This window comes from Cheilinus undulatus, linkage group 1 (assembly GCF_018320785.1).
Source record: "Cheilinus undulatus linkage group 1, ASM1832078v1, whole genome shotgun sequence".
Classification (NCBI taxonomy): domain Eukaryota; kingdom Metazoa; phylum Chordata; class Actinopteri; order Labriformes; family Labridae; genus Cheilinus; species Cheilinus undulatus.
Genome location: NC_054865.1, coordinates 4,514,390 through 4,527,614, shown reverse-complemented (window position 1 = coordinate 4,527,614; position 13,225 = coordinate 4,514,390). Strand labels below are relative to the sequence as shown.

Genomic DNA, 13,225 nt, shown 5'->3' with positions numbered 1-13,225 from the left:
GGGGAAGGTAACCCAATCAACATGTCAGTCATGGCGCTGGCGAAACGGGCCTCCTCAGTGTCCTGTCTTTCTCTCTCCTCTCTGCGTCGGTCAAGGGCTTCCAACCTCTGTCTTATCAAATCACTCTCTGTCACTCTCTCCCTCTTCTTCCCCTGCTTACTGCTGGTCCTTGGGGTGCAGTGTCCTGAGGTGCTGCTTCCTGAGGTGTCACTTGTGGTGGCTGCAAAACTTGGGGTAGAGCAGGATTGTGGGGCTGGTTGGCTTGTAGTAGAGGACTCAGAGCAGGCTGGTGAAGGTGATCGTATTGGAAGCCCACTGAAACTGCTATCAAATTCCTAAATATCATAACATGCTAATTAGTTTTAAGTAAAAATAAGGACACTTCTATCATAAAGCATAATATAAAATGAAAAGTAAAACTTATCTGTGTAGGACAAATCATGCTGTGACTATCAAAGCTAGCGTTTTGCCACTATCAAAAAAAAAAAAAAGAAAAAAAAACTAGCTAACTAAATGGGATTTTGCTACTGTCACATACATCACCTACCTCACTGGGAACATTTGACTCCATCTCCCAAAATTTGACAAAGCTGTCAAGCCATGACAGGATTGTATATATGGGGGAAATGCCAGCTACATTTGCCCCATCTCCGCTTTTCCCTTTCATTTTTCTTTGGCTTTCACAAATCTGTCCCTTAGATATTTCCACTTCGTTCTGCACACTGCCTCATCCTTCCCCAGTGTGTGGGCAATCTCTTTCCAAGATTGTTGGTTTTTTGGTAGTCCTTGTACTCTCTCTGCGATGTGTCATACAGGTGCCAGTACTTTCGTACCTCGTCTGCCAGTCTCTCTTCAAAGCTCGTCTCCATCCCTTCGGCTCTGTTCCACCACGCAATGGCGGCAAGAGTGAAATGCAGGTCGGTGTCACATTTAATGCGGGTCAATGTGAAAAATACATGCCAAAAATTTGAGCTTTGCGTGCATGGCCTTGCGGACGTCCGCTTTGAGTCCACGTGCACCTCCTTGGAGTCTGTTCCACGTACTTTCTGCCCAAGTATGTTTGGGCCTTAACCCTTCCACAAACATTATCCACTCATCAACAGAGTTGATGAAAAACTTTACAAACTTGATCCTTCTTTTTCCTGAATAACTTACAGTGTGATTAGGAACTTTCCATCTTTACTGTGTTTATTTTAATCACAAAGAAATACAAAATTTTCGGAAAAAATAAAATAAAACCTGATCACTGACTTCTGTGCTGTCTGAGTTTGTTTCATCATTGAAACAAAATTTAATTTTCTTGGATGGGTCACCCTTACCACTGATTTCCAAATACAGGATGCGTGCCGTGCACCGAAGCACAGTGGGTTTGCTCCGACCGAAGCAGAGCGACCTCGCCCACTGGAAGCGAGTCTAGAGCGCAGCGCTGCAGCACGCTGTCCTGATCAGCAAGAAGAGATCACGGGAGGGAGAACTGCGAGTTCACTCAGGAACAGTAGGCTGTGTCATCAGCGGACTAGTTTACCTTTTGGGGTTAATTTATCATCATTTCCATTGAGCGAGTACATTAGGAAGTTAAAAGGTAAATGTTTGCTTAAAGGATCTGTGCTTTTATGCAAAATTCTTTGGCTAAATATCCCCAAAGGTTCACTTTTCCTCATCAATGATGAGGATGAGATGTAATGTTGATACTGTGATGATTTACGATTGGGAGTCCATGCACTGTGTATTATTTTGAAAGAACCGGATGTTCTACGACTTCCATGGTTGGTGCTTTCTGAACGACAGTGAATTCACAAGGTTTGGCAGTGGCCAGCGCTGAAAATAGACCTGCAGCGTATCTGAAACGAAGCAGAGCGAAGTGTCGGTCCAGGCACGCGCCGCTGCCGGTCTGGACCGCCGGCTGTGGAACTGCTCTGATAGACTAGAGAGGGAGTGAAGTGCTCTGCACTACGATTCGCCGGCATTCTGCAGCGTGCACGCTGTATATGGAAATTGGGGGTTAGAAATAAGACCTCTGATCTTGATGAGGCTGAATTGTCTGACTAATAATTTAACTGTAAACATCTATTTTACATGCATTTCTTCCTGCCGAGAATACAAACATGCTGCAAATTATCTGATACTTCTATCAAAACACACTTTAACCTGAACAAAACAAAGAAAAATGGAATGAGACAACAAAGTGACAACAATTTCTGACCTCAGAGTCTCCAGTGTGCAGTTTGGACTCTGCAGGTAATCACACAGAAACTTCACTCCGTAATCCTGGAGCTCGCTGAAGCTCAGGTCCAGCTCTCTCAGACTTGAGGGGTTAGTCGTCAGAGTTGAGACCAGAGAAGAACAGCTGATCTCTGACAAACTGCATCCACTCTGAGAAAATCTGAAAAAATATATCAGGTCAGTAAAGATGGGATTGAGTCATATGGTTGAGAAATAAGACTTCTGATCTCAATAAGACTTCTCTTTCTAATAAAAATATCCATCCATCCAATTTCTACACCGCTTATCCCACTGTAGGTTGCGGTTGGCTGGCACCCATCCCAAATGTCATTGGGCAAGAGGCAGGGTACAAATAGAGACAGACAACCAGGTACACTAACACCTATGGCTAATTTAGAGTCACAAATTAACAAAACGAGCATGTCTTTGGTGGTGCGAAGAAGCTGGAGTACTTGAAGAGAACCCACACATGTGCAGGGAGAACACACAAACTCTGGCCAAGACCAGGAAGTGAATAAGAAACCTTCTTATTGTGACGCCACAGCTCTAACCCCTGCACCACCGTGCAGCCCTAATAAAAATCTTCATTTGAAAAATGTCCATTTTTATTAAGTTAATTTCAGAACAAAATTAATGCATAACCCTAAATCAACCATGTGATCTGATAGTTGTGACAAAAGATGGGGAGAAGCAAGACAGGTTCTTCTGAATAAATGTGAATAACATCAGAAAGGTGATTTATTTCAGTAATAAGGGTCAATAAGACAAATTTATTTATCATACTAGATTAATTACACACAGACTGATAAATTTCAAGTGTTTCTTTTTCTTTTAATTGTTATGATTATGGCATACAGCTAATGAAAACCCAAAATTCAGTGTCTCAGAAAATCAGAATATTGTGAAAAAGTTCAATATTTGAGACTCATGATGTCACACTCTAACCTGTGAATTAACTCCAAACACCTGCAAAGGTTCCCTGAGCCTTTAAATGGTCTTTGCAGCGCTAGGAATTACAGGTAGAGAAGCACACAAAGCTACGCAGAGTGGGATATTATCTGATATTTTACAGCACTAACGCTCAGAAACAACACATCAACTCGTCAAAAAATTGCAGGATGTTTGTATTGAAGTGGCGCTGCTGACTGTCTCTGCTCTGCACTCCTTCACTGCATCAACGCCCGCGGTCAGTTTAATTCACCTGTCGGTAAATAGGCTGTGTGGTATCATCTCCTTTTATAATCTCCTTATAGTGTTCACATTAGTGTTAGCTTCTCTTACAGTCACACAGAAAGGAGAGGGGATAAAAGGCGATGTCTGCTGGTCATTGAGTCCTGACGAGTGAACTTTTTCCCTCTCAGCTCCATAAATAAACACGGCATGCTGTCTGCTCTATGCTCATAAATGCCACGGCGTGGGCTGGATCAAGTGATCCTGTTATTAGTTACCATTATATATAAAAAAACGATGCTCTGAGGTTATTTTGTAGGCTGTGTGAGTTTAAAGAGATACCAAGCAGGTGCAGTGAGGAGCCTGGATGGATTAAATAAGTCCCCAATGAGGTGATCTGTTTTTAATGACTTGATTTCTTTTTTTTTTTTTTTTTTTCACCTGAATGACCAATCGATTAATTAGTGCCTGGGTGCGATTTTGGTCAACCAAGTTTTTCTTTGGTTGACTATAGCCCAAGTAAATAACACTTGAAATACATCAATTTCTGTGTAATAGATCCATATAACGATGTGTTTACCTTTTTGAATTGAATTACTGACATTAATCAACTTTTTGATATTGTAATTTATTGAGATGAACCTGTATAGTTGACTCCAGAGCTGAGGCCAGGGATGAACAGCTGCAGGTCATTCTAAATATAAAAAATGATGTGGAAAATAACAACACTCACATTGGTTTGGTTTAATATGTTTCTAACACTAACACACTGTCACAATTAGCTGAGATATCTTTCATGACATTTTTTGTCAGATAGAAGACCATGGGGTGTTGAAGGCAGTGATATGATAGCACACAGAGTACATGATCATCTTAAAATGACTGTTATTCAGCTAAGAACCTTTTCCCTCCAGCATCAGGAGAAGTGTTTTTGTCCACAGCATTTTCCTCTCCTCTCTTCCAAATTAAGAGGTATATTTGGACATTCCACTTTGATTAGGTTTTGCTGAAATTGCGCAAACTCATAACCAAACTTATCTCAAGACTCTTTACAAAGATGGCAGGCTTAGACCGTACGCTCTGATTTGGACTACTATAATAGACCAGCACTAACCATTCATTTCATACTAAAGACTATACCCTACTATATTAAAGGGTGTTAACTTATGATCAATAATTATACCACTGAAGTAGTATTGCTCCTGAATTCAGTGAAACTGTTTTGGTAATGACAATAGATATAGGTATGATGTTAAAAGATGAAAAACTGATCACTGCTGTCATTAGCAAAAATAGTGGCAGTGAAGAGAAAGTTGGATAACTTTACAGTGATAATTGAAATGCAGTTTTAACCATTTTAATTTCACTTGAAGATATGACATAACAATAGTAGTTAAAATAATAATGATGATGATAGTAACACTCTGTACCATTTATATCAGTACAGACTCCCACTGACACCCTGACCAGGACACCTGAACCTGTAACACCATCAGTCTGAATTTATGCAACCCTTTCACACAGACACATCGGGAACATCTGAATTCTTCATTTTTACAAGTTCGTTTATTGTATGTAACCACCTGCTGGTCACATGACCTGGTAACTTTCAAATCTACATTGTATTTCATTTCATATCATATTCGTGGCACACTAGCACTTAACTGCTGACAGTCTTATACAGGGCAGAGCTTTGCTAAAAACTCACTAAGTCATCAGTTAGTGAACTATTGATGTTTAACAGGCACAGTTCCATTTAGAATGAAGAAATTAAAATCCCCTCTGCATTTTCAGATACAATTGTATTATTATCAGATGATGAACAGTGGGTTCTGAAATTGATGACCCATCAATGAAGCTGGAAAAGCCTTTGATAAGATTACCTGTATGTAGAGTCAGTCTCTTCAAGTGAGAAGGATAATGGAGCCTGGAAAAGAAAGACGAAGAATGTTATTTAGTTAGACAAAAGGCTCACTTCTTGTTTGTTTGATCAGAGCTCATGGGATTGATTTATTTCTGAGTGCTAGAATACTAAACTCAAACAGTAACACTGTAGACCTAACAGTACATTTCTGATGAAGGCATTTTTCTACATCCTGTTGGGATGCTTTTTACTGTTTAATGATGACATCAGGACTGAAACTATGGGTGGAAATTCTCCCCTCCAAAATGAGAACCAGCCTAAAAGCTTTCCTAGAATATCAGACTGTCGCACTGTGACACCTCTGTTGGTTCTTGAGTCATTCAGTCTCTTTAATATCATCCAGGAATGTCCATTAAAGGGAAATGTACCGATTTTTGATAGCAGTGCATGGATAGTAAATGTGTCTGACAGTCTCAGTGATCAGTGAGTCACTGCCCTCCCTTTAAACTGTTAGGAGAACTCTCCTCTCATGTACCCTCCATTTCTCTGCTGGGGGGAGTGGCTCAGATGTCTAACTACACCCTGCTCTTCTACATTTTCTCTGTGCCAACGTGCTGCCCGCCCACAGACTGACCACGGAGGGTTGAATCTAGGGCAGCGCTTCATCAGTACACGGTGAGATCCCCTACTGCGACCACGGGAGCAAACACTGCTGAAAGCGAGGCGGATATGGATTAAAAGGAATTTCACAGTGACAGTAATGTTGGACACAGACACAGAGCTGATGATAAGTTCCCTGATAAACAGTAACCGACAAGGGAACAAAGAGCGCAGCACTTCTGTACACCCTGAACCACCGTGGTAAAATATACAGAGTGAAGTTTAACTGTGACGCTGCAGTTCATTTCATTGTTTAATATTTACACAGAGAGCAGCAACATAATGATCCATCCATGATCTGTCTGTCCAACATGTTTTATTTCGTTATTTTAGGACTGCTCAGAAGCACAATAATGAATCTCTAATAAAGTTCACATGAAATAATGTCCGATAAATATTACAGAGCACAGAAAATGATGCAGCTGCTGTCAGCTGATGTTTCCACTGTCTAGCTTTATCACATTAGAGAAAAAACTACACTCCTGTTTACAGTCTGGTGTTTGTAGGAGACATAAAAGAAATGCCGCCCCCCCCCCCCACCAAAAAAAAAGAAAAACATAAAAAAACTCTTCTCGATCCTCTCTTCATGAAATTAAGGATTTTTCTCACCTAATATGAATATTACAGCCTAACTGCAGGTTAGAAGTAATAGCTGTGCTGCATCATGTTTGAGTTTTTATGACAGCAGTGACAGAATAAGTGCTTGGAATTTTTATTAATGAATTTATTTTAAATCTTCTTCAGAATCATAAAACACATATTGAGGAAAATATCTGAGATCAGAGACTTGTAGCTTTTATTTATCCTAACTAAGATCTACATTGATCACAGGCCTCGGGTTAGAAAGGGGGTCGTCTTTTCGTCTACTGTCTTTGTCCTTCAAATGATTTTAGGTCCAGACCTGGACCACATTTCAGCTGGCAGCTGAGAGGAAGATCAGGAGAGGAGGGCGGGACTCCCCATATGAGGTCATGAGGGGAAAATCTGAGAACAGCTTGTTCTCAGCTGCACACATTTTCTGAAATGTGGAGAAAGAGAGGGAGGAGGAATGGATTTTTCTGGTACTTGAGGGCATTGTGGACAGGCCAGGGGCACCTATTTTTTTGGAATAACCTGAAAAAGTCATTTTTGGGTAATATGTCCCTTTTGTGTATTCTTTTGAATACTCTGTTAAACTCTGAATACTCTGAATATTCTCTGTTTGACATTTTAGATAAACGTGTTATATCAGTGGTGAAATCTCAGTCATTTTCAGTTCTGGAAATGGATCACACTGCAGATGTTTTTTTTCTCCTCACCGTTTTATCATCAAGCAGATAAAGGTTTTCCTTCTCATCCTTTTGGACATTGAAGTCTTCTGACAGTGAGAAGTGTTGGGCCTTCAGAGCTGTTTAAAAAAGGTAAGAACAAAGGTAACAAGAAACAACAGCTGATTATCAAATCAGATGTTGATATAAATTTCTCAGGGGAAGGAAACATTGTTTCAAAACTCACATTTTATCTCATCATCAGCTCTGATCACTTTATCGTCATCATCCCAAAAGCTATTGATCCAGTTGGAAGAAAAAAAAAAGTTCTCTAAGTTAGCCAACTTCAAAGTCTTTTGCACATCATATTATCAAATTCATTACAACCGATTATATCTCCACTGTAAAGACTACAACCACCTGTTGAATCTCACAATCTGTGGCTGCACTAAAGAGATTAACCAATCAAACCAAACAGGTTTTTTAAAACTGTGGCAAAAATGGATGAAAAATATAAATCACTGTAACTTCACATTTTTCCTCAAAGTCAGCTTGGATTGAACAAAAATGACACTAAATAAAATCAGACAACACAGGAGATGAGTTCATGACATGACTGATTCGTCTGGTTACTACTGAGCCTTCCTCTGAGTCGTGCTATCACTGCAGAATCCTAAGGCTTAAATCACAGTGGTGTTCATTTGATCTCTACTACAAGTGCCTCTGTACCAGTGCTCCTTATTCTTAGTTCCTAACTCTTTACTCTTACTGGTGGATTTAGGAGCTCATGTAGTAGAATAAGAAAAGTTGGGATACTCAATATAAACAAAAATGTACTCCTCCAGTTAAGCGCTTTTCAAACAACATGAGCTGACACAAATGTTTCACTGACCTCAGAGACTCAAGTCTGCAGTATGGACTCTCCACAAGGTCACTCAGACACTTCTCTCCTGAATCCTGGAGCTTGTTGAAGCTCAGGTCCAGCTCTCTCAGATGTGAGAGGTTAGTCTTCAGAATTGAGGCCAGAAAAAAACAGCTGTACTCTGACAAACTGCATCCACTCAATCTGAAATTAAAAATCACATCAGTGAAGATGGGACTGAGTCATATAGTTGAATGTGATGTTGTCACGTTGATGAATAATAAACTGTGAATGTCAGCATTTAAGGATAGAAACTATTCATTGACCAAGGGTCTATGTTCTTTAGATTTTGTTAGTCACCATACAGTAAGCCCTCCACACACATTATCCACTCATCTACTGAGTTGACAAAAGACGCTTTTAACCCTTAACCTACTGAGGCTAAAATTGGCGATTTGGACATATTTTGTTATTATGGCTGTAAAATAATCAGGAAATGCCCTAAGTCTGAGAGCTTTGGTCCCTTTTCCCAGGAGTACTTGAACTTGACTTTTCAACATCTGGTTAATGATTATTGCACATTATATTGAATTGTCAGCAGTTCAAAGGAAGAAAAACAAGAAAAACTGATTTGTTTTTCACTGCTTTTATGAGAAGAAATTTTGTTATTGCTCGTGAAGTTTTGATTGGACATTTGAAATGTGAACCTATACATGTTTAGAACAATCACCAGTCATTTTTTGAGTCTAGGACTCTGGGTGTGCAAAAGAGAACTATATATATATATGCTCTTCACATACCTCAGTTCAGAAGATGCATCCTCCAAATTGCTGTCCTCCTCTATGAACCGTAGCGGCTGTTTTACCATTCTTGATGGTCTTCCCGACATTATAAATGTGTGTAATAAAACACAGACACACACAAATGCCACTATCTAACGCTTTTGTTTGTAAACAAAACAGCACCCTCACTTGCCTTGTACTCTCTTTCTTCACTCTCCTTTCTCACTCGTCTTCTGCCAAAGCTGCTGTTTTCATGGTGCTGTTCGACATTACTGTAATATATATACCACACATCATATATTGGCGGAAAGCACCGATTCTCAGCTCTCTGTCAGTGTTGGAATTTTTTAAATTGAGCAAACTTTCGAGGAGTTACGGTGTTGAGAATCCGTGTAGCGGTCTCTCCAAACTTCTGGTGTATTGTTATGAATGCCCAATTCAAATGGTTGTGAGTACCATAATGAACAATATATGTGCGCATGCCCAAAATTCTCAACTTTCCAACATTGTTGGAATTTTTCAGATCGGACAAACTTTGACAGAGTTACGGTAATAATACTCCTGACATATAAAACATAGTGCTGTCGCTGGCTCCGTAGGTAAAGGGTTAGACATTTGTTTCCTCTTACTGGAACGACTGACAGTCTGAAATATGAACATTATATTCCACCTTCACTGTACTGGTTTTAATCAAAATTAGAAATGCTGATTTTTATTTAAAAAAAAAAACGATCACTGAATTTTATCCTGGACTGCTTGAGTGTGTTTTGTTGTTGAAACAGTATTTTACTCTCTTGGATGGGTCACCCATAGAAATAAGACCTCTGATCTCAATGAGGATAATCTAATAGTTTCCATGTAAAACATCCAATTTAGTGAATTTTTCCCACACAGAAAAACGGGGTACTGCTGAATCAACAAATGATCCGATACTTTGATTGAAACACACTGACAAAGAAAAAAAAAAGAAAAAAAAAAGAATGACACAATAAAGTGACAAGAATTTCTGACCTCAGAGTCTCCAGTTTGCAGTTTGGACTCTGCAGGTAATCACACAGAAAATTCACTCCTGAATCCTGGAGATGATTGTCACTCAGGTCCAGCTCTCTCAGATGTGAGGGGTCAGTCGTCAGAGCTGAGGCCAGAGAAGAACAGCTGATCTCTGACAAACTGCATCTACTCAATCTGAAAAAGATCAGATGTCAGTAAATGCACTGCAAAAAATGATGAACTGTGAATGCCAACAGCAAGAACAGCGCAGAATGCTCAATGAGGTGAAGAAAAATCCTAGAGTGTCAGCTAAAGACTTACAGAAGTCTCTGGCACATGCTAACGTTTGTGTTGACGAATCTACAATAAGTAAAACATTAAACAAGAATGGAATTCATGGGAGGACACCACAGAGGAAGCCACTGCTGTCAAAAAAAAAAAAAAAAAAACACTGCTGCATGTTTGAAGTTTGCAAAAGAGCACCTGGATGTTCCACAGCACTCACTGCATAAAAAGAGATTCCCAACAATTCTCAGCCCTGTGACTTTCCAGGGAACTTCACATGTTCCAACTTTTCACGGCAATTCAGGGCAAGCCCCCAAAACTGCCATAAAATCCCAGAAACAGACATAGAGTTGTAGTTTCAAGCTGAGAAGGCCCCCCTCCTGTCCCTGTGCCTAGTAGTATTTCACATGTAAATGGCAAAGCTCTTATCTACACAAATGCTAATCACACAGCTATTTGCTCTTTGTGTGAGTGTGCCTTTGTGTATGTGTTTGTCTGTCATTTAGAATATGCCTGTGTGTGTCTAGTGTAGTTTTCAAAGTTAGTTTACTAGGTATAATCATTATGTATATTTCACTAGCTGGTCAACCTGATGGTAAACATGCTGTATTTCAGTAATATAAACCATATTTCATTGTGTGCTCACAAAACAAAATTAACAAAATATGGGCTTACTTTCCCCTTTAAACGAAATACAGGACAGCAATCTCTGTTGGGTAAAATGAGCTATATGGCCTCATATGAACATAGCTAAACATTGACAGCCTGTTTCAAGGTAAACAATTAAATATATAGGTCCAGTGTCAGGGGTGTCCCAAAACCCTATGGGATATTTTTGGCTCATCTCCAGGGATGACAGCAACTTTTGTTAAATTTTAACATGAAATATATTTTTTTAAAAGACAGCAAGTTAACATACTATATACTTAATTACTTTACCACTCATAAAACATACTGTCTCACATTTCTTCAAAGATCCATAACTGATTAAATAGAAAATTAATTCCCCTGCAAAAGAAGTGGAAAAAATCCATATCAGAGAGGTCAGTTGGTGTGTTAGGGACAATAAGTTGGAGAAAATTCAAAGAGCAGAAAACACCAGAGAAGAAGAAGAGGAACTAGTGTGAGGGACGAGGTGGTATACAGTAAATGTAGTCTTTAATGTTCATTCACTGTCAGTTTAAAGTTTACACTTCAAACACCATTTCCCACAATGCTTTGTTTCACATGCGCATTGTGACCGTTCAGAGCAGCGTTCATAGTCACCGCCATAGACTCTGAGCGGGGGCATTTTAAGAAAATGTAGAGTATTTGCGTTATTCACTGCTGCATTTATCGACCAAATGAGTGGAGTGTGTAACATTTTCTGTCCCTCATCGCAAAGAAGTGACAGAAAAAAGAAGAAGAATGGACCCTCATTTGTGGCCAAGAGGAGGGGAGCGGCACTAATGGAGCTATCCAGTGATCACTGATAAAGGTAAGTTAGGGCTCTGTTGTGATTGTGTCTGGTTTATTCAGCTTCCTGGCGTCGGGTAGCACAGCCGTACGGTCTTGAGACCGTACCCGTGACTGAATAAAGAACAAAATGCAATGCAAGCAGTTAGCCGGTTAAGTTCATGTTGCTAGCTCTGGCCTGTGTTGTTTAGTCCTTTAGGCTCCCTCTGCCCAAAATGCAATAAACATTCAGTGTATTGTGACCAGTGTTGGGCATGTTACTTTAAAAAAGTAGTAAGTTATCGTTACTACTTACTTCTCCCAAAAAGTAACTGAGTTAGTGGCTGAATTACTCCACTATAAAAGTAACTAGTTACCAGGGAAAGTAACTATTGCGTTACTTTTTTAAAGTTTAAATATGTCTAAGAATTCGTTTTTTTTCTAAGCAGGTTTCACAAGCCAGTTGCATAGAGCAGGGGTTCTCAACATTGGGGTCCCAAGACACTGAGAGGGGGCCTCCAGATGCCTTAAAAAACTAAGGACATTTTTTAAAATTACACTGTTGCTACTTAAATCAATTTTGTCAAATTTGAACCCTTTCAAATCACTTTTCCCCACCAATTTTATCAATTTTAATTTATTTTTACAACTTGACACCCCTTTTTTTGGGTCAATTTTAAACCCCTTCCACCACTTATTTCTGCCTGTTTTTGCCACTTATAAATCAAATCTTGCAACTTTCTGCCTATTGCTAGCTCTGTTGACACATTATTACCACTATTAACCCCTTTTACCACTTTCCAAGCCACATTTCCCAATTTGATATGCCCATTTATGCCAGTCTCTGACTTTTTCTGCCTCAGCTAACCCTTTTTTTCTACTTAATATTAATTTTCATCCCATTTTACATAATTTCCACCTATTTTTGCCACTTTTTGAATCCACTTTTACCACTAAATAAGCCCATTTTTGCCTTACTTCATTATTTTGCCACATTTATCTAATTTTTGGCATTTCAAAACATTTCTGCCGTATTTAAAATCCAATTTTACCACCTTCCCACCATGTCTTGTCATTTTTTTTACCAATTTTAGCTATTTTTATTGTATTTGAATTCTGTTTTCAACAACAGGATTTACATTTTTGGGAGGGCTACTTACTACACAAATTAAGTATTTTATTTTCTTTGATAAGAATGGTTATTATTTAGGATACATATAAAATACCACAGCTTAACTTTACAATGGACCAGGATTTTGCTGGCCCCCAGTTTGGCTGGGCCCCAGAAAGCTCTCCCACTTTTCCCCCTAATGGGCGGCCTTGTCTGCACATGACTGTCCTAGAATGTTCATGGCTGAGTTCACCTTCAGGTACAGCAGGGGTTCCCGGTCTCTGGCACCTTTATTTTGGGGGTCACAGGCTGAAAAGGTTGAGAACCCCTGGCATAGAGTAGAATTGCATAGGCAGGTATTTACATACAACTTTTCCATTCAGTTCAGTCTTTGTCACAAGTTTTTGTGAAGCTGGAGCAGAAAAATCCAGCTTTAGCTGCTTGGACGGCGTGGCTCCATGTCCTTCTTCGTTAGCTCACGTTAGCCACACTGCTATCATCATCAACAGTGTAAACAATGGTGTTTTTGGCCGTTGGTTTTGTAGAAGGGTGTGCCATTGAGAGATGCTTCATTAGATGAGAGTTGCATAAACACTT

At 39.6% G+C, this 13,225-nt stretch overlaps 1 protein-coding gene across 8 annotated transcripts in view; it reads right to left on the bottom strand.

Annotated features, from left to right (window-relative positions):
• Window positions 1–13,225, bottom strand: part of LOC121517453 (NACHT, LRR and PYD domains-containing protein 12-like) — an 86,611-nt gene that overhangs the window by 34,458 nt on the left and 38,928 nt on the right. For 7 of the 8 annotated variants that reach the window (XM_041799264.1, XM_041799433.1, XM_041799518.1 and 4 more), the window contains 6 exons: window positions 9,820–9,993; window positions 8,057–8,230; window positions 7,412–7,461; window positions 7,216–7,304; window positions 5,277–5,320; window positions 2,204–2,383 (listed from right to left, as the gene is read on the bottom strand). In XM_041799264.1, the coding sequence (XP_041655198.1) occupies window positions 2,204–2,383; window positions 5,277–5,320; window positions 7,216–7,304; window positions 7,412–7,461; window positions 8,057–8,230; window positions 9,820–9,993 (711 nt within the window). The remainder of the gene's footprint in view (window positions 1–2,203; window positions 2,384–5,276; window positions 5,321–7,215; window positions 7,305–7,411; window positions 7,462–8,056; window positions 8,231–9,819; window positions 9,994–13,225) is intronic. The other variant, XM_041799608.1, reaches the window with a different exon arrangement.